This window comes from Felis catus, chromosome B2, assembly GCF_018350175.1.
Source record: "Felis catus isolate Fca126 chromosome B2, F.catus_Fca126_mat1.0, whole genome shotgun sequence".
Classification (NCBI taxonomy): domain Eukaryota; kingdom Metazoa; phylum Chordata; class Mammalia; order Carnivora; family Felidae; genus Felis; species Felis catus.
The window spans coordinates 135,437,536-135,459,563 of record NC_058372.1 but is presented as its reverse complement, the minus strand read 5'-3'; the positions used below and the strand labels follow the sequence as shown (position 1 = coordinate 135,459,563).

The 22,028-nt window shown below is 41.5% G+C and overlaps 1 protein-coding gene across 9 annotated transcripts in view; it reads right to left on the bottom strand.

Annotated features, from left to right (window-relative positions):
* Nucleotides 1-22,028, bottom strand: part of PLEKHG1 (pleckstrin homology and RhoGEF domain containing G1) — a 235,911-nt gene that overhangs the window by 47,657 nt on the left and 166,226 nt on the right. For all 9 annotated transcript variants that reach the window (XM_023254503.2, XM_023254504.2, XM_045058204.1 and 6 more), the window contains 2 exons: nucleotides 21,204-21,304; nucleotides 2,717-2,786 (listed from right to left, as the gene is read on the bottom strand). In XM_023254503.2, the coding sequence (XP_023110271.2) occupies nucleotides 2,717-2,786; nucleotides 21,204-21,304 (171 nt within the window). The remainder of the gene's footprint in view (nucleotides 1-2,716; nucleotides 2,787-21,203; nucleotides 21,305-22,028) is intronic.

The window sequence follows — 22,028 nt, the reverse complement described above, 5'->3', positions numbered from 1 at the left end:
TTAGGCAGTTTTGATTTAAAGCAACTACATGGTCTTAACATAGAATCAAATGTATATTTGACCTTCGATTTATGAGCTCTGTGGACAATTCCAACAATGGTTTTATACAAAAATCAATAGCCCTGAGTTAGTTAATCCTTAAATGCCTTTTACTCAATGAATGCTACCCCAATTCCTTTTTAGAACTATTTAGGGAAAAAGACAATGATAAAGAAAGCATACAAAAATAGGTATTTCCTTCTGATTAAACTCTGTCAAACTGTAATTAGAGATGTAAAAATGGGACATTTAATTATGAAAGAACCAAAATAAAAGCGACAGTCAGGGATGGCCAATTGAGCATATGGGGTACTCAACTGTTTACTGAATGAATAACCAGATTAAAGAAATCTGTACGATTTTAGGGTTTCTTTGGTCATGGGGTCCATCTCTTTCATGTCTGAGTGCTCTCTCTCTCTCTCTCTCTCTCTCTCTCTCTCACACACACACACACACACACACACACACACACACACACATTGATTCCCGAGGAGTTTTCACTGGACACTGTGAGAAAGGCTTAATATGTAAGTAGCATATGGGTGAGGTAACATGAACTTGAATTCATTCCAATGGTAGGAATATCCAATGTCAGTACTTTCCTGAGGATAATTTCAGTAAGCGGATAGGGGGTGTGCGTGCCTGGGCACTGAAGGGAGAAGGGCACCAAGGGAGGCGGGAGGAGGGGCTCAGGGGACACGGGGTCTCTGAAGATAAACTTTGTCTCCCTCTCAACTGCTGTCTGGGGTCAGCCCAGCTGACAGTCGAGATAAGGGACAGAAATGAGGGTGAGGTGAAGGCAGGAAACCAAGGAAAACTGCTCCAGGTGTTTCCGGAGTCCTAACAACAGACAGATGCTCAGCTGGGAGACGGCTTGGCCTGCCCACCGGGGAGCTCTTCCTTTGGTCCCCCCAAGGAATGGCCCCTGCAGTCCCTTGTCCTTCTTTTCTAAGCAGCAGGTAAGAAGTACCGTATTCCCCTTTTGTCAGGAAGGATTTCTGTAATCTCCACATACCACAAAAGCAAGGTCAAAGATGAGTCTCTGCGTAAGCCCCAGTGATTCAGATAAAAGCAGAAGTCAATTGCCAGCTTCACCTCTTTCATTAATGGCCTCTCAATTAAAGCAATTTTCCATTCCTCCCCAGAGTGGAGCAGCTGGTTGTGTTGCAGAAATCGTAACATCTTCTAAATTTCAGGGTGCTGAGTGAAAAGCAGGCTGTGCCAGAACCGAACGCTCACTGCTTACGTGTGAAAGTGTGGAGTGCCCAAGTTAGTCTTCTAATTAAACTTGGCAATATTACAATGAAAAATAAGATCTGGGAGTTGGCAACGTGGCGCATAAACAAACTTTTATGTGAACAATTAAGCCGGAGCTAAGCATATGCTGGACCGTCTTTAATCAACTTGTGATTACAGTTACCGGTAAAAGCCCCAGCGTTTCCGATGGTTTCCATGTTGTTTATGCGCTGTGGCTATTCTCACATATCTACTCTCATATATACTCAGCACGTCTTTTTACCCCCTTTCTCCCTCTTCCACTTGCCTGCTCTTTTTTAAATCCCTACCCTTCTGGAGAATCAATTATGACACAGGCAACGTGTGAGAAGAATTGTGTAAGCATGCGTGCACATTGTACATGTTAACACGCTGACATCCACACAGCCGCCCACCATCGGGAGTATTTTATACGCAAGCCCATCAACTGCCTTTAAGGAATCATGCTTCAAGAAAACCCAGGGTGTTGTGATTGGATTCAGTACCACTGGATGGATCTGTGGCCGTAAGAAATGCCCCTGTGAAACACGTCCTGAGCCAGGGTCAGACATCTCAAAGTTCACAGTGCACTCTGGAGTGTTAAATGAGGTGCTAATTCTTGGTTGATCCCAAAGTACCATCACGAACCTTGCCTAAACCTTTGCACACTTGAAACCACAACTGCAGAAGTCACATGAAGGTTTGCTGAAAATCATTTCCACTAGACCTTTTCCAGATGAAAGCTACTGAATGTTTAAGACAAACTTAAGATAGGATTCTATAGATAGCAGGTAGGTAGCAAGTGAGAAAAGAGTGTGAAGGATTGTCTTGTATGTTTCAGAATCCTGGGACAGAGCTGACCATTTAAGCTTTGACGGTCAGAGCCTTTTCTTATATTTTTCTCAGCCATCAATGCAGCTTAAGAAAAATGTAGGAAAATGAGAGTGCATATTTAAGATAGAAGAGATTAATTCTGCCATCTCTTTATTCCCCAGTGATAATTATATAGCCTCAGCTAGCACCACATACATTACATACAGAATACCTAGATTCCAACAGATTTTTGTAACTGGTCTTGTGGTATTTCATATGTATTATTTTTCAAATGTTATCCTATTCTGCGTTTTTCCTCCCCCACCAAGATTAATTTTTTTTTTTCCCCAGGAAAGATGAGTAAACATCATTCAGTTACTATGTAAGTTCAAGGACAACTACTAAGTTAGTACTTCCTAACTTGCTAGGGACGGTAACAGTATTTTTTTTTTCCTTGCTAGTGGAAAAAAAACAACAAAAAACAGAGCGAAGAGAGATTAGTGGCTAACTTCATCCAGTATGGAACAAACCAGTCATTTTAACTTTAAAATGAAAACAATTTGCAATCTGTGCCGGTCTTGGTTGGCCAAGAGAAATGAACCTTGCTTACCTTGGACACAAAACATTCTGCTATGGCCACAGGATCGTTTTCACAGTTTTCCAAATCTTGTAGAAGTTCACTAAAAAAAAAAAAAAAAAAAAAAGCCAGAAAGTATTATAGTTTGATTATCGAGGACATTTTATATAACTTAGAAGTCTGTACATTTATAGGGCATTTACAAGGAATCTTTTTTTTTTTTTAAGAAAGCTTTTACTAGTGGTCAAAGCCAAAGTGCACTCTCAAGGTGGGAGAGCGGGCAGCCCAGAGCTAGCAACTGCTATGAGGAATCACATTTAACTGGATAACTGATGACCCATTGTCATTTTATCCAAAGCTTCCATTAGGGACTTGCCCAAGGTCATGGTGCAGCAGGGATTTAAACACAGGTCCAACCCGTAACTCTCCCACCTAGAGATAAGTCCACCTGACACTGAAGTCTTCTACACGGTTGGCATTGTCTGTACACATGTTTACACACACTTACTCATTCATCACATAGCTGTCTAGGTGCCGAATGCTAGGCAAGGCACTAAGAACAAACACATCAGTGAGCCAAATGACATATGGTCTGTAAGTGCTTGGAGCTCGGAATCTATTGGGAGAGTCAGACATTCCATCAAAGGTCACACACACTAACAAAGTTAAAATTATAAACAGAGAGGGGCACCTGGCTGGCTCAGTTGGTACAGTGTGTGACTCTCGATCTTGGGGTCATGAATTCAAGCCCCACATCGGGAGTCGAACTAATTTAAAATAAAATAAGATAAGATAAAATAAATTAAAATAAGATAACATAAAATAAAATAAGATAAAATAAAATAAAATAAAATAAAATAAAATAAAATAAAATAAAATAAAATAAAATAAATAAAATAAATAAAATAAAATAAAATAATAAATGGAAATAGTGCTCTAAAAGAAAGCTACACTGGGAGGAAATATTTTTCCTCAGATGAAAAATCTTATTTTTTAATGGGAATATAATTATTTTAAGTAACTGCATAATATTTCATTGTGTGGCTATACCATAAGTAATGGAACTAATCTCCTACTGTTGGATAAAGTCTATCAATGGAATTCCTGGGTCAAAGGCTATCGCGGGGTTATATGTTAACACATTTCCAAATTACACGTTGTAGAAGTTGTATTAATATATATTTTACATGTTTATTTTAATTAGAGATATATATTTAATAAAAATGTAAATAGTTCTACAGGAATTACAATAAAAACAAGCAGTTTCCTGTTTTCCATCTCCCATGCTGGACCGCCATCCTCCAGAAGCATTCTCCACTTCTTCTGTTTCTGCTGTATGTATCCACAGCTCTAAACATGCCGGTAACGCATTTTCAGTATTTTTTGAGCTATTATTTCCTTCTTAATTTGCCCAAACTTCCCTTCATCCCTTCATCTTGCCAACAATCTCTCTCATGAAATTTGATTAAAGTCAGAGCTTACTTACATTTTGATGACCGTGTCAATATTATTCTTAGCTGAGCCCTGGAGTATACCATAATTATATTTCCTTTCGTGTAACACCAGGTTTCCCCTGGAGTTAAAGTCGTCCTTTTTTTGTTTCAAATATACACCAGTTGTCCTCAAACTTTGCCGGAAGCCTAATTCTTTGCCTCGCTGCGTTCAAACATCAGATCATCTACTGGTCGGTCGTCTTCTTTCCTGGTGACCTCCCTGCTGGAGCCCTTGGTCCTTCCACTCTGCTCTCACCTAGACGGGCTGCTCTCCCAGGCCTGCGGGGTTGTCTCTTCAACCCCATCCCGACGATGCAGATCACCTGGTTCCTGTGTTACATGCCCCGCTTCTTAGATACCATTTCAGATGTATCCTTCTTTTCGAGATTATGACATCCAGTCGCTGTCTGAGTAAGGGCAGTAGGCAGCAAATTTTCTGAAACTCTTCCTGTTTTAGAATGTTCTCCTTTCACACTTTGCTGATCATGTCAGTGGATACAGAATTCTTGGTTGGAAACGATCTTCTCTGAGTATTTGGGAAACTATCTGTTGCTCTCTGAATTCCAATGCTGCTGAGAAGTCCAATAACATTCTGATCCATGCTCCAGGTTTCATGTGACCTGATTTTCTATTCTGGAAGCTCTTAAGAGTTTTCGCCTTGTTAACATACTTAAGAAATTCGGTGATGGCCCACTTTGGGGTGAGTCTCTTCATGCACGAAGCCAGCTTGACTATTCGGGAAATGTTCTTGAGCAATTGCTTCTCAAAGTGACCCCCAGGTCCTGAGGTCCTGAGACCTCTTCAGAGGGTCGATAAGGTCACTATTTCTATAACAATTCTTGGACAATTTTGGATTTTTTTTTTACATTCATTCTTTCATGAGGCTACAGTGGACTTTTTCAGATGGAAATTAGAAGCAGACTAAGAATGCAGCTGTTTTCTAGTAAGTCAGACAATAAACTTGTGAAAATGGAAAACGATTCCAACACACACACACGTTAGTGAAAAAGAACAGTAAAATTATTTTTCTAAAAATGGGTGGTTATTATTGAATTGAAATTTTAACAACTTTTCAGTTTTAATTTCTGCCATGGTAAAGAAAACATCATAAGCCATAAACAAAAAAAGCTTTTTGGGTCCTTAGTAATTCTGAAGCAGGTACAGATCCTGGGACCAAAAAGCTAAGGAACTTTTGTTCCTAAATTAGGTCTTTGGTATTTCCTCTCCTCCATTTTCACTTCTCTCTTTGAAGCTCCTACTATTCACATTGAATTTTTTTATGTTTATTTATTTTTGAGAGAGAGAGAGAGAGAGAGAGAGCCTGCATGCTCAAACGGTAGAAGGGCAGAGAGAGAGGGAGACAAATTATCCGAAGCAGCTCCAGGCTCTGAGCTGTCAGCACAGAGCCCGACGTGGGGCTCAAACTCACGGACCGCGAGATCGTGACCTGAGCTGAAGTCGGACGCTTAACTGACTGAGCCACCCAGGTGCCTCCCATTATTCACATTTTAGATCTCTTGGTGTGATACTCTAATCTTTCTTATTTTTCTTCTATCTTCCATCATCTTGTTTATTGTTCATTTTCTGGGAGACTTCAATTTCATTTTCTGTCCCCTCTTTTGAACACTTTCATTTCTTCTATTTGATTCTTAATTTCAAGGTATTTTTTTAAATAGGCTGTTTAGGTGGTTCGTATGTTTCTGTTCTTGTGAGTGCAAAATTTTTCCTCTCCAAGGATGATGATATTACTATTATTATTATTATTAATTATTTTGGGCCTTTCTTTCCTGCTCTTTGCTTTCTGCTGAGCTCTCTTTACGTCGTTTGATCATTTTGGCTTCTGTCATTCACGTTAGAGGCTCTTCCCAAATATCTGGGGATATTAAATTGTCCTTTCATGGTTGAAAATGAGACACGGCAATGGCAACTGTAAACTATGTAAGTGGAGCTTTCCATGGGATCCTGGTCCCTCAAGGCAGCTGTCCTCAAACTTTGTGGTATCCAGACCCATGCACAGAGTCTAAAAAATTCTTTATGTGGATCATATCCTTGGATATTTATTAGAAATTAAAACTAAATATTTTAGAAAACTGATCAATTCATATAACAAACCCAATACATGTTAATATGATAACGTTCTGTGAAAAGCAGATTTTATAAAACAAAGTTTGGTGAGAAGACTAGTGTTGTTTTACATGTTTGTAAATCTCCAATGTCGACCCCGACGGAACACGGATGGATTACTTCTGCATTCAATCTGCTACAATCTGTTATTTTGATTGAAGTATGCAGAAAACAATCTAGCCTCACCCGGATACGTCATTAGAAAACAGAGGAGACTTTGAATAGCCTATTAAGTGTGGTTATGCTTCTTTGATATTACACTGAAACTGAACACATGGCAGTTTCTTAGGTATCCGTTGGAGTCTGAAACCATACCAAGGCACTATACCCTGTTACTTTAAAATCCAATGGTCTATTTTGGGCGCCTGGGTGGCTCAGTCACTTGAGTGTCTGACTTAGGCTCAGGTCATGATCTTGCGGTTTGTGAGATCGAGCTCCATGTTGGACTCTGTGCTGACCTCTCAGAGCCTGGAGCCCACTTCGGATTCTGTGTGTCTCTCTTTCTCTCTGCCCCTCCCCCGCTCATGTCCTGTATCTCTCTGTCTCAAAAATAAATAAAAACATTAAAAAATAAAATCCATTGGTGTATCTTGCACATTGAAAGGACCTTTTACCAATGCAAGATTTCATGATGGTCCCAATATCAAACATCCATTCCTAATATTCCCATAAAAACATCCCCTTTGTAAGATTATTGATACTTTGGAAAATACAGTTCTGATATTTGTATCAATATCTCTTACAGGTAGATTGGTATGAATTAAAGATAGCTGACATCTAATCATTGGGACCTAAACACTGGATGAAGAGAATAGGTTGAAGAAAAATAATAGTCAAAGAAGCAACATTTCTGGGCCAGTGATTTCCATTACCGGAGGATGGCATGCTCACGACATAGGTTTTGCGTCCAGGGATTTCATTATAAATCCTCTGTCTGCTCAGAGAATAATTTTGAGCAGAATCCATCGTGGCTTAATAGAAATACTCCTTGGCAATATTTAACTCCCTATGTTCTTTTTAAAAATTTTTTTTGAAGTTTCAGGGTTTATTTGTTATAGCAACTACCGTACCGTAAGTAACACGTGGAGAATATTAAAATAAATCAGCAAGCATGATATTAAAAGGAAATAGGAAACCCGCATAATAATCCATTTTCATAAATGTACACACACACAAATAGCTCTCTGGGAAACTAGATGAAAGATAGTATGAATCAAGACATGAAATGTCATTGGATGTAGTCCTACTCATCTACGTTCAGTTTTGCTACATGTGCTTTTGGTGTTACATCCAAGAAATCACCAATGTCAAGAAGTTTTACCCATACATTTTCTTCAAAAAGTTTTTTTTAAAGTTCTAGGTATTTCATTTTACTCCTCAGTCTCTTTTGAGTTGATTTTGGTGTGTAGTGCCAGACAGGGGTCCAACTTAGTTCTTTTCCATGTGGACATCCAGTTTTTTCAACACCATTTGTTGAAGAGTCTCTCACTGCCCCATTGCATGTTGATGGCACCCTATTTGAAGATCAGCTGATTGTATATTACATGAATTTATTTCCGGGTTGTCTATTCTGTTCCATTGGACGATGTATCTATCTTTATACCACTGCCGTACTGTTTTAATTTCTGTGGCTTTGTAATACATTTTAATTTCTGTGGCTTGTAATACATTTTGAAATCAGGAAGTAGGATGCCTCTAGTTTTGTTCTTTTTGCTCAAGATTTCTTTGGTTTTGCAGAGCCTGATACAGTTCCATAATGATTTTAGGATTTTTTTTCTATATAACTGCAATTGGGATTTTAATAAGGATTGTAGTGAAGCACTGGGTATCATATGTGAGAGATGAATCACGTGGTTCTACTCCTGAAGCCAAGGCTATGCTGTAGGTTAATTAACTTGCATTTAAATTAAAAAAAATAATTTAAAAAGAGGAAAAAAATAAGGATTGCAGTGAATCTGTAGATTGGGAAGTATGGAATTTAAAAAAAAATTTTTTTTAACGTTTATTTATTTTTGGGACAGAGAGAGACAGAGCATGAACGGGGGAGGGGCAGAGAGAGAGGGAGACACAGAATCGGAAACAGGCTCCAGGCTCTGAGCCATCAGCCCAGAGCCCGACGCGGGGCTCGAACTCACGTACTGTGAGATCGTGACCTGGCTGAAGTCGGACGCTTAACCGACTGCGCCACCCAGGCGCCCCTGGAATTTTTTAAAAATTCATTAATTTCTTTATTGTTTAGCTTATATCCAAGTTCGTTAGCATATAGTGCAACAATCTCAGGAGTAGATTCCTTAATGCCCTTTGCTCATTTAGCCCATCCTCCCCCCACACCCCCTCCAGCAGCCCCTTGTTTGTTCTCTATATTTAAGAGTCTCTTCTGTTTTGTCCCCCTCCCTGTTTTTATTTTTATTTTATTTTATTTTTTTTTGGGGGGGGGACAGAGAGAGACAGAGCATGAACGGGGGAGGGGCAGAGAGAGAGGGAGACACAGAATCGGAAAGAGGCTCCAGGCTCCGAGCCATCAGCCCAGAGCCCGACGTGGGGCTCGAACTCACGGACCGCGAGATCATGACCTGGCTGATGTCGGATGCTTAACCGACTGCGCCACCCAGGCGCCCCACCCTCCCTGTTTTTATATTATTGTTGCTTCTGTTTTGTATCTTAGGCTCATCTGTTTTGTATCTTAAATTCCTCATAGGAGTGAAGTCATACGATATTTGTCTTTCTCTGACTAATTTCGCTTAGCATAATACCCTCTAGATTCCATCCACGTAGTTGCAGATGGCAAAACTTCATTCTTTTTGATTGCCGAGTAATACTCCATTGTAGATATATATATCACATCTTCCTTATCCATTCATCCATTCATGGACATTCCATACTTTGGCCCTTGTTGATAGCGCTGCCATAAACACCGAGGTGCATATGCCCTTTTGAAACAGCACACCTGTATCCCTTAGGTAAATACCTAGTAGTGCAATTGCTGGGTCGGAGGGTGGTTCTATTTTTAATTTTTTGGAGGAACCTCCATCCTGTTTTCCAGAGTGGCTGCACCACTTTGCATTCCCACCAGCAGTGCAAAAGAAATCCCCTTTCTCCGCATCCTCGCCAACATCTGTTGTTGCCTGAGTTGTTAATGTCAGCCATTCTGACAGGTGTGAGGTGGTATCTCATTGTGGTTTGGTTTTGTATTTCCCTGATGATGACTGATGTGGAGCATTTTTTCATGTGTCTGTTAGCCATCTAGATGTCCTCTTTGGAGAAGTGTCTATTCATGTCTTTTGCCCATTTCTTCACTGGATTATTCATTTTTGGGGTGTCGCGTTTGATATGTTCTTTATAGATTTTGGATACGAACCCTTTATCTGATAGGCCATTTGCATTCCGTTGGTTGCCTTTTAGTTTTGCTGATTGTTTCCTTCGCTGTGCAGAAGTTTTTTATTTCGATGAGGTCCCAATAGTAAAAACCCCCACAAGTCAGGTGTCAAGGGCATTCCAAGAGGCTCCTGGCAGCCGGGGCGAGCAGCGCCAAGCCCCAAGGGCAGGACGGAGCCTCAGCTGAGAACCGTGTGGACCCAGCGCAGACTCCCCCGCCACCCCAGGCCCCGTGGGGCCCGGCCGGCAGCTTTATGCCACCATTGGCAAGTTAGAAACCACTTTTGTTTTCACGTTTGTTTTACTTTTTTCCCCGTGCCTCCGGAGACGTGTTGAGTAAGAAGTTGCTGTGGGCAAGATCAAAGAGGTTTTTGCCCGCCTTCTCCTAGAGGATTTTGATGGCTTCCTGTCCATTTTGAGTTTCTTTTTGTGTCTGATGTAAGAAAGTGGTCCAGGTCCATTTTTCTGCGTGTCGCTGTCCAGTTTTCCCAGCACCACTTGCTGAAGAGACTGTCTTTAATCCATTGGATATTCTTTCCTACTTTGTCAAATATTAATTGGTCTACATTTGTGGGTCCAATTCTGGGTTCTCTTGTCTATTCTACTGGTCTATGTATCTGTTTTTGTGCCAGGACCATACTGTCTCGATGACTGTAATACGGTCTTGAAGTCTGGGATTGTGATGCCTCCAGCTTCGGTTTTCTTTTTTCGAGATTGCCTTGGCTATTCGGGGTCTTTTCTGGTTCCATACAAATTTTAGGATTGGTTGTTCTAGCTCTGTGAAGAATGCTGGTGTGATTTTGAGAGGGATTGCTTAACTCCCTGTGTTCTAAATGTTATGCTAATCAAGCTCCCCTGAAGTTTAACTTCATCTCGTAGTGGCCTGGCTGGAGGAAGTGTCTCAGGGGACCCACCCAAGCTCCAGGTACAACTCACCTGTAAATGAGTGGCTGGCATTTGTTGCTCAAACCACAGGGTGGGAGGGAGCTGGGATGGAGCTGAGACGCCTTCTAGTCCCAACCCCTAATTTTAAGGTTAGGAAATCATGGCTCATACAAGGGACGTAGCTTCCCTTAGTTCACACAGCTAAAAATTCATGGCCACAACTGGGGTGAGTAACAGGGCTGTTGAATCCCAGGCCTGCACTCTATTTTAAACACATGTATTGAATGACTTATTTCCCGACCAACTCTAGAAAGCTGAGGTTTCTTCAATGGGAGACCTTGTCTACCTGGGAGCCCTAGCTGGAGTCACCAGGCTAGCTTTCCTTTGCAATCATTTTCTATAATAGGACAAACACAAAAAATGGGAACAGTGAGGAAAAAGTAACGGGATTGCTTCCGTGCTCTTGTCATAAGGGCCATCATCCTAATGTGTGTGGCCCACCATTTGTTTGCTCTCCGTTTGACAATAATTATTGAAAGCCTCCATGGCAGGCATTGTTACAGGTATGGAGGTAAGGGACAAAGAACACGGGCAAAAGTCCTGTCCTATGGTGCTTACGCCCTGACCAGAGGTGCTACATGTTAATAACTGAATAAATAAAGAGCACGATATCAAACGAAAGACAAATGTGGGCAAGGATGTGAAGAACGCAAATCTTGTACACTGTTGGTGGGAACAGAAAATGGTGCAGCCCCCATGGAAAGCAGTTCTTCAAAAAATTAAACATAGAACTGACATGTGAGCCAGGTATTGGATTTCTGGGTATTTATCCAAAAGAAACGAAATCAGGAACATGAAGAGATATTAACACACCCATGGTCATTGCAGTACTATTCACAATAGCCAAGATGTGGAAACAACTTAATCCATCAGTGGATAAAGAAAACATGGTATGTACATACAATGAAATATTATTCATCCTTTACAAAGGGAGGAAATTCTGTAATATGTGATAACATGGATAGGCCTTGAAGACATGCTAAGTGAGACAAGCCAGTCACAAAGGACACAGACAGTATGACTCCACTTACTTGAGGAATCTAAAGGAGTCAACTTCAGAGACTCAAATAGTGGAATGGCAGATCCCAGGGGTTTGCAGGGGGAAGGGGGAGCAAATGGAGGCGTTGCTAATCAATGGGCAAAAAGTCCCAGTTAAACAAGATGAATAAATTCTAGACATCTGCTGTACAACATAGTGCCTGAGTTAACAATAACGTATTGCACACTTTAAAATTTGGTCAAGAAGATAACACGTTAAGCATTCTTATACAATAAAAAATAAAATTTGAAAACACCATTTTTCTAAAAACAGAAAAACTTGGGGGCATCTGGGTGGCTCAGTTAGGTAAGTGTCCAACTCGTGATTTCAGTTCAGGTCATGATCTTATGGTTTGTCAGACTGAGCCCTGTGTTGGGCTCTGTGCTGACAGTGTGGGGCCTGCTTGGGATTCTCTCTTTCCCTCTCTCTCTCTGCCCCTGCCTTGCTCTCTCTCTCTCTCTCTCTCCCTCTCAAAAAAAAAAAAAAAACCACAAAAAACAAAAACCAGAAAAATCTAAACGAAATTACAGTAGAAACTCACATATCATAATGTATTATCACTTACTAAGAAACGTTTATGTGAAAAATAGTACAGTATTGGTTTTACTGAAAACAAAACAACATAATATGACATTATACTATGTGATACGAAGCAGAAAGGGCAATGTGGGGAGAGCAATTGAGGCTGGGTGGTGGGGGAAGAGCGTTGGGGCAGTCATGGAAAACTCTTGTTGGAGGTGATATTTGAGTGGGGGGAAGGCTGGAAGAGAAAGCCACTTAAGAAATCAACTGTGAGTCCAGAATGAGCTTGATGTGCTCTTGTGTGAGGTTACAGAAAGGAAGCCACTGTGGCTGGACTTTGGTGAACAACAGGAGTGTGGGAGATACAGGAAGCAGACTAACTATAAAACAATACGCCCTGTACTACGGGAGCACAGACGTGGCCATGGCATGTGGTGTATCAGCCACTGAAGATACTCCATAAAGACCAGGACCAGGCCTGTCCTTCTAGAGTTACAGCCTAAGGGCGGGGACCGGGTTTCTCATCGCATCTGTGAATCTAATGAACAGCCCTACATACACACTGACAGGAAGGAGTGACTCATAGATTGTGTTTTAGGCTCACAGCTAAAATTAGAGTCATCCCACCTTCAGGTTTTGGGTATTTCCCATTTTCCCTGAGTAACTGTTTCAGATATTTTTTCTTTTTTGAGTAGGGCTCGGAAAAAGAAGATTCACATCTCTTACTTGAGCTCAAGTCCCTTTTTGGGGGGGTACAATTAGAGGAAACACTGTTCACTTTTACAGAACACATTACATGTAAAATTTGCTCTGACCAGTGACGTGAACGTGAAGGCAGGAACTGTATTTTGACCTTGAAGATTCTACTGCCTTACACCAAATGAGGTTCAGGAATGAGGCCTCTCCCCTTCTGGTCTGCAGAGGACTCTTAGCACCACTTCCTTTTCCCACCCACCTAAGTCAGCTGGCATTTTAACTTGTTGCAAGCATCCAGGCACATGTACACATGGGAACAGAAAATGGAACGAGGTTAACGGCGCCAGATGTTCCATTAATTTCACTCAGCACTGGCCTTGGAAAGTCCGCTTGAAAAAAAGCCTGCAGGTAAAAATATTTCTACCACTGTGCAGAAGTTAAAGAGATTCTGGTGGTGAAAGAATGGACTAAAAGAAAACTTCTCCCAACTTTCACTGCCTTACTGTTCTCTGTATCCCCTGGTTCACTTTCTAAATTACACTTCAAGGGCGAAAAAAAGGATGGCTCAGATCATGTTTTTTTTTTTTAGACTTAAGACTAGACTTAGCTGAGTATTTTACAAGCAGTGACTGGTATCCAGAATAAAGAGACAGAGTTTAAGGGAAAAGCAAGATTTGACTCTCATCTTCTGAGGAAGGAACGGAGCTTAGATGATTTTAACTTGCTAATAAGTTTGAAATAGAAATTCAATAGAAAAAAATGATCTGTCTTTCCTCAAAGGTTCAAATTATAGTTTAGGTAACTCTTCCCTATTCCAAGAAAGGATGAGTGTATAAAACAGTCGATATGTTCTTCTTTAATAGGAAGTAAAAAAAAAAAAAAAGTTTTGGGATTTTAGGGGCATGTTAAGAGGGTGAAAGAAGTTTCTTCTCACTGACCTAGTTTCCTGACCATTCGGGGATTTCTTCCAGACACCAAACTAGAGACTTACATTTCTAGGCTACCACAGGGATTACGAGAGGAAAGAGAGATTTCGCTGTAAAAAGGAAAACAAAAATGAAGTATCAACTTCATCCCCAAATGTTTTATGTTGGCAGATTTTGTGAAATAACAATTTAAATCTAGTCATATACCAAAATTGAACAAAGACGGTATGAAGGGGGCGCCTGGGTGGCTCAGTCTGTGGAGTGTCTGACTCTTGATTTTGGCTCATGTCGTTTTCTCATGGTTGTGAGATTGAGCCCATGTTACACTCTACGCTGGTCGCAGAGCCTGCTTGGGATTCTCTCTCTCTCTCTCTCTCTCTCTCTCTCTCTCTCTCTCTCTCTGCATCCCGCCCCCCCCACCCAACTGTCATGTGTGTGCTCTCTCTCTCTAAAAATAAAGAAATAAACATTTAAAAAAAGATAGTATGAGAAAGAAGTTAGAGATATCGGTCATTTATAAACGTGTATAAAACATTTCTTAAAAAAATACAAACAAATCAAACGTATCATTGCATAAATATATAAAACATCATGACCAGGTAGGGTTTATCCCAGTAATAAGTGTATGATTCAAATAGAATGTGTATTAATACAATTTACCACATTATGAATAGAGGGAGAAAATCATATCCTACTTTTCTTAAAGGCAGATTAAGTATTCAATGAAATTTAGTATGCACTCACAATATCCTAGCAAAATAGGAAAAAGTGTTTATCTAAATCCCAGAACAAAGAGAGTTAAAGCATCCCTGCTAATGTCAGAAAGACGATAAGGACGCCAACATCATATCAACATTGTCTGAGAAGACTTATCCCAAACAATACACAAGAAAAAACATAATGGGTAGAAGAATACAGGAAGACAAAAAGATTTCCTCATTTTCAGATAGTGTCTGTACAGAAAATCCAAAAGGATTTATAAGCCACTATTAGAGCTACAGAAAAGCTTAGAAAGTTAGTTGGATACTATCTCAATATAACAATCAATAACATTCCCAGACGACAATGAGTCAATTTAAAAATAGAAAACATATTCTAGTCAAAACAACACTGAAAGGAATTAGGCTTTTAAAAGTTGTGTGCATGAAGGTGATGGAGAAATTCTAAAACATTTAAACAAAGGCTTGATTGAAGAGAAATATGTTTATGGATGGGATGACCCAATCCTGTAAAGATATCAATCTGTCAAAATTGATCTATATTAAATGTAGTTTCAATAAAAATCCCAACAGAGTTCATCATGGAACTTGACAAAATAAAAAAAAAAATCACTTGACAATGCAGAATCAAGAAAAGCTAAGCCATTGTTGAAGGGTAACGTGGGCTTAATAATGAAGACAGTGTGGTATGGGGGAGAGACGGACAAATAGAGTAAGGAAACAGAATACACAGCTCAGAAACAGACCCCCACACACATGTAAAAGTCACGTGGGAGGAACATGGAGGTAGAAATAAACACAGAAAGGACGTACTTTTCAATCGGTGGTGATTGGGCCGTTGGCTACACAGAGGAAAATAAGAATTTGGACTTCCTACCATATACCATACCTCCAACAACTGTAGTAAGATTAAAGACAAAGCAAAAATTTAAGACGTTTAGAAAATAATAGTGCACAGTTATGAACTGAGGGCACAAAATACTTTTTTAAACGCAACACGAAATGCACGTATTATAACATGTGCATTTATTTAAAATGGGTCAAACTTATGACTTCTTTTCAAACAAACTGTAATTAAAGTTAAAAGACAAGTCTTATAGTAGGAGGTGGTGTGCAACTCACATAACCCACAAAGATCACCAGGCAAAATGTATCAAGCACTCCTACACGACAAGAAGAAAAGGAAACGTCCTGTCAGAAAAATGGGCAGTGGATAGGAGGCAGAAATTCACACACGAAAAATAGAAGTGGCCAACAAACAAGAAAAGATGCTCGATCTTTTTTTTTTATGTTTGTTTATTTATTTTGAGGGGGAGAGAGAGAGAGAGAGAGAGAGAGAGTGTGTGTGTGCGCGCGCGCGCGCACGCGCAGGCGCATAAGTGGGGGAGGGGCAGAGAGAGAGGAAGAGAGAGAATCCCAAGCAGGCTCTGTGCCGTCAGCGGGGCTCTATGTCACGAGTCGTGAGATCATGACCTGAGCCGAAACCAGGAGTTGGACGCTTAACCAACGGAGCCACCCGGGTGCTCCAAAAGATGCTCAGTCTTATTTATAATGGACAAAATGCAAAGTAATGTATCCCCCAATGGGATAGTACATCACAGTTAAAATAAACAAAGTAGAGGTAGAAAGCTCAAAAACAATGTTGAGTGAAAAAAATTTTGTGAAAGGTTGACACAGTTTATGCCATGTTTGAAATAAGCGAAAGCATGTTATATATTTAAAAAAAATTTTTTTTTAATGTTTATTTTTTGAGAGAGAGAGACAGGGTGTGAAGAGGGAAGGGGGAGAGACAGCGGAGACACAAAATCTGAAGCAGGCTCTAGGCTCTGAGCTGTCAGCGCAGACCCTGATGCGGGGCTTGAACTCACAGACCATGAGATCACGACCTGAGTCAAAGTCGGACGCTTAACCGACTGAGCCACTCGGGTGCCCCGCATGTTACATACTTTAAATTAAATACTTACGTATATAGTCATGGCCACAAAATCCTACTTGGCAATGAAACACCAAGTCTTGGATAGTGACAGTGCTAGTGTTTTTTTTTTTTTTAATTTTTTTTTTTTCAACTTTTATTTATTTTTGGGACAGAGAGAGAGAGAGAGCATGAACGGGGGAGGGGCAGAGAGAGAGGGAGACACAGAATCGGAAACAGCCTCCAGGCTCCGAGCCATCAGCCCAGAGCCCGACGCGGGGCTCGAACTCACAGACCGCGAGATCGTGACCTGGCTGAAGTCGGACGCTTAACCGACTGCGCCACCCAGGCGCCCCACAGTGCTAGTGTTATACTGAGCCAGATTACGCTGGCTTGCCTGAGCCAATTCTGCACGCCTCTTCCCACTTCCGTGTTCAGTGATGTCACGTCAGCGGCTTAAAATCTGCGGTGAGGGAACGTTTACACCACAGAAATTGGCAAACAGTGTAAATCCCAGATTCCCCCTCTCTTCTCCTGTTGCCGGAGAACTCGCTTACGAGCAACATCTCTGTGTCATTCTCTACAGAGTGAAATGCAGTTGGGAAGGGTATATAAGGGACTTGAACATTATTTACAATGTCTTGCTGTTTTAAAAAATTTCTAAAGCAAATATGACACAAGAAAAAGCTTTAGGCCACCCAGGTGGCTCAGTCGGTTGAGCGTCCAACTCTTTTTTTTTTTTTTAATTGTTTTAAGTTTATTTATTTATTTTGCAAAAGAGAGAGAGAGCAGGGGCGGGGCAGAGAGGGAGAAGCAGAGTGAGCGAGGGAGAGAGAGAGAGAGAGAGAGAGAGAGAGAGAGAGAGAGAGTCCCAACAGGCTCCTTGCTGTCAGCACAGAGCCTGATGTGGCACTCGAGCTCATGAACCGGGAGATCATGACCTGAGCCCAAACCAAGAGTGGGACACTTAACCTACTGAGCCACCCGGGTACCCCAAACATCTAACTCTTGATTTGGGTCAGGTCATGATCCCATGGTTGTGGAATCAAATCCTGCATCAGGTTCTGTGCTGAGCACGGAGACGGCTTAAGATTTTCTCTCTCTCTCTCTATTCGTCTCCCCCACTAGCATGATCTCTCTCTCTTTAAAAAAATAAATAAATAAAATTTACAAAACTTTGATAGAGTGAGGGTGGGATTCATGGGTGCTTATCATGCTACTTTATGCTTTTATGTCTTTTGGAAATATATATTGAAAACAATATCTAGTCAGCAGAGTTTTTTAGGCCAGCATAACACCATTTTCTTTTTCCCCTCTTTTTTTTTTTAATTTTTTTTTAACGTTTATTTATTTTAGAGACAGAGAGAGACACAGCATGAATGGGGGAGGGGCAGAGAGAGAGGGAGACACAGAATCGGAAACAGGCTACAGGCTCTGAGCCATCAGCCCAGAGCCCGATGCGGGGCTCGAACTCACGGACCGCGAGATCGTGACCTGGCTGAAGTCGGACGCTTAACCGACTGCGCCACCCAGGCGCCCCACCCCTCTTTAATTTTAGAGATTTAAATCTTGCTTAGTTGGTCACAATAATATTATATTATGTTGAAAAATCTGGACCTGAACTAATAATAGAACCTTCAAAATTATTTTAAGCCCCAACCATAGATTTGGCAGATAGTCGTAGCTTTGAAATCAACTGATGTAGGATATCTAATAAAAGATTCATAAGAGGCATTAATATAAAAAGTCACATCAATACTATTTATTTAGCCAAATGTAACAGCAAAGACGCTTGAGCTCTAAATGTAGACTTCAGGTTTAAGGGGAAGGAAATAAAAATGAATAGGGACCCAACAGTATAGACCACGCATCTGAAAAAGTTAAACAAGAAGATATTCTTGAAAATAATAGTGAAATAAAATAATAAGAAAGCCAACAGAAATTTGACAAAACCAGAAAGTTGGCAAATAGGCTAAACTGGATGCCTAGTTCCATGTCCTTGAGCAAAGGACTTTTTCTACACTGCATGACTGATTCGTCTGTAAGATGTGCGTACAATATGCATCGTAACCACGGAGAGCTGTTACAAGGATTAAATGAGATAATGCATGTGCAGGGGATGTCTAAGTGTGACCTACGAAAGGGAGAGGCATGAATACGTTGTGCTCACTGTGCGCACGCTGCGTCCCTACACTGACGCGTCACGTGTCATCATCATCGGGGTACTCATTCACTCTGCCTCAAGTTTATTGTAGACATGTCTGGCTTCCTTGCTCAGAAAACACCAAAGAGAAAAGAACAAGACAACTGATTCGGGAATATAAAAAGGCCTTCTCAGTCTTCCAACTCGTGCAGAATGGGCTCCACTGTCAAGGGCCGTTCTTGTTGCCTGGGGGGGGGGGTACGCTTCCTTCTTACCTTTCTTTAAATTAGGAGACGTTGGAAGCTTGAAACTGTGGGGAGTCAAAACCCTTTCTGGACTACGCTGCAATGTCCCGGACCATGGCTGGAAACGCAGGGCTCCGCTCTGGCAAGAGGGAATATGGCTAAATGCCTGGGGTTTGGGGTCAGAGGAGCCCAGATGAGGCATAGAAAGTGACAGTGCTCATAAAACTCTTTGGCCTCTGGCATGAAGAAGGCCCTAGAAAAACAGTCATAACCATCAGCTCACAGCCAAACCACCAGAAGGCGCAGGCCAGGCGCCTCCCAGCATATATGCTTCCACCCTCGCCCCAGGTTACGGAGCTACTGCTAGGTTCTGGAAGGAGAGGCCACTCAGGGGCTCACAGGATTGACCATCACTTTACCATCATTTACCATTTACCAGCTAACATTTACCACTGTGGCGAGTGACGGTTAAATGGGAGCCTGCCTGAACACCGATGCATTGCTCATGAACATGCACACTCTAAATTCCCTAATTCAAGTTCCTGATGACTTTTCTCTCTTTTCTTAAATATTTTTTTAATGCTTGTTTATTTTTTGAGAGAGAGAGAGAGACAGAGAGAGACACACAGGGAGTGACAGAGATACACAGAATCCAAAGCTGGCTCCAGGCTCTGAGCTCTCAGCACAGAGCCCGACGTGGGGCTTTAAGTCCGACGCTTAATTGACTGAGCCACCCAGGCGTCCCTCTCTATTTTCTTATTACCGTATTTATTTTATGTCGAAGGTTTTCCCCAGCCACGGCTGCACGCTTCAAACATCGGAGAATCTGTCCAAAATTTCTGATGCCCTGGCCCCACCCCAAACTAATTCATTAGAATTTCTGGGGTGGGATCCGTCATTTTTTTTTTTTTTTTTAAACCTTCCCAGTTGACTCCAGTGTGTAGTTCAAGTTGAGAACCCCTATCTTGGAACATGCAGGCTGGTTTTCAAAGTCTCCTGGGTCCAATTAGGAAGAGGCTTCAACACCTGCAGTTTTTACATCCTGGGCTTTCAAAATTAAAGGAGCTGTTGATGCAATTCAAGACGCGTGTCTCCCAGAGAGGCCGTGCTCGGGCTGGGTGTTAGGGATTCGGAGGGAGCAAAGGAGATGTGGGTCCCGCCTCCAAGGTGTCACATATACCAATTTCATTAAGCAAAGCGGGGTAAGATTCACAGTTTGCGTTACGGTGGAGTCACACGATGGCAGGGCGCTGTCAAATTTCGTAATGGGATTTTAACAAATTCGACATCATCCCCGGTTGATGTTTTCGGTGCTTCCTCTGTGCTGGCATTGAGCTGGGCACTTTTGGTATATGAATGCCCTGAAGCTTCACAATAACCTTACGAGACACCTATACTTACCGTTTCCATTCATTCGTTCCACAAACGTTTGCACGTCGCCTGTACGCCAGGCACTGTCGAGGTACAAGGGCAGTAAGGAAACAGATTCCTGTCCTTGGGGGAGTGGGCGTGGCGAGGAAAGAAACAACAGATGTCAACCCAAAGTCAGTTACAGGGTATGTCGGAATTCGATAAACGACAGGAGAAAAAGAGGAGTTGAGGGGTGTGCGTGTGTGTGCGTGTGTGTGTGTGTGTGTGTGTGCGTGCGTGTGTGTGTCCAGCAAGCTTCATGGAGAAAGGAAGACACGGGTACAGCCTTGGAGGGAGGGAGCTAGTTATTCTACTCCATCGAAAGACTCACCCAAAGATACCTACATGGCTCAGCTGGGATGCAAACCCAGACATGTTGGAAACCAGAGTCTGTAATCTTAACCTGCCTACTTCCCGGCAGAAGTTTCACAACATACAACACCAACCAATTTGCCTGTCCCAGCCCCCTCAGCAAATTTTCTAAGCCCAGTGTCTTTTATGTAGTCGGTCCTCAATACGTGTTTGAACTAATCATTTAAATGTAAATTATTAAGTAATTTGAATTCATGTATGTTGTGACCTAAAGTAGTTGTGTGTTTACGGTGTCCTCCCCACGCCCTAGGCAGAAGACGACTTCTAGAAAATCCAGGGGAGGTGGGGTGCTGCAGACTAAGCACGCGCACGCTTCTGGATGCCCCGTTTCTGTTGTGTTGTAGAAGAAAGATGTCGCTCCTCCGTCAGGGCAAACAGGTCTCTTCTCCGAGTCAGGAGGGTGGAGTGGGATGGAATATTAAATAAATGGGAGACTCATCTAGAACAAGGATGCGTCTAGCTAGAAGGCTTCATCACATGATGGCACACAAAACCGTATGACGTCGAATCAAGGATTACAGGTAAAGTTTTCTTAGGCTGCATTCACGTGAAAGTCATCACATTCTCGTGTGAGAACAATCATTTGAGTATGAACTTACCTATTGAAGTGGTAGATATCCTGTATGTTTCCAAAGAGGGCTGATCTTTCTTCTGTCCCCAGCGGAAGTTTTGTTTGGTCCCTGATGCAGTCAAGGTAATCCTGGGAAATCAATGACAAGGATGTCTTAAACATTCCTGTCCTTCTCCAAGCCATCTTTAGTTATGCAGGACAAACCTTTCATATCAGTTTCAAGTAATTATTATGCTAATGTGCTCATTAATTGTACTGTGTCTCGTTTATTAATGATGACAGTACTTACCTATTTATAGAACAGGGAGTTTGGACAAGAAGAAGGAGTATGCCACACATTAGTCTATATACCCCCAAACGTATCAGAGCCTCCCTGGACGGATAATATAATGATCTTCGTTTCTCAGAATGTCAGAGTTTTGGCATAACAACACCGTCTTCTGTTTCCTTGACTGATGTATATGATAAAAAGATACTCAAATTCATATAGTAGAAAGCCAGAAATGCAGATCTTAACACTTCTCATCACAAGATAAAAAATTTGTAACTCTGTGTGGTGATGGCTGTTAACTGAACTCAGTGTGGTGATCATTTCACAGAATATATGTGTATCAAATCATTATGTTTTACACCTTAAACTAATGCAGTGTTCCGTGTGAATTACATCTCCATAAACTGGGGGGAAAAGAGTTGTTTAAACATAACCTTGAAATCGGGAAGCTATCGGTTGTTAAAGGGCAGAACCAAATCCTTCCTCAAATACCAACTTCCAAAAAACCCAAAACTCTCTTTTTATTTTAATAAGCACATAACTCACTTATGCTATCTAGTAGCCTATGTTAATGAGCCATGG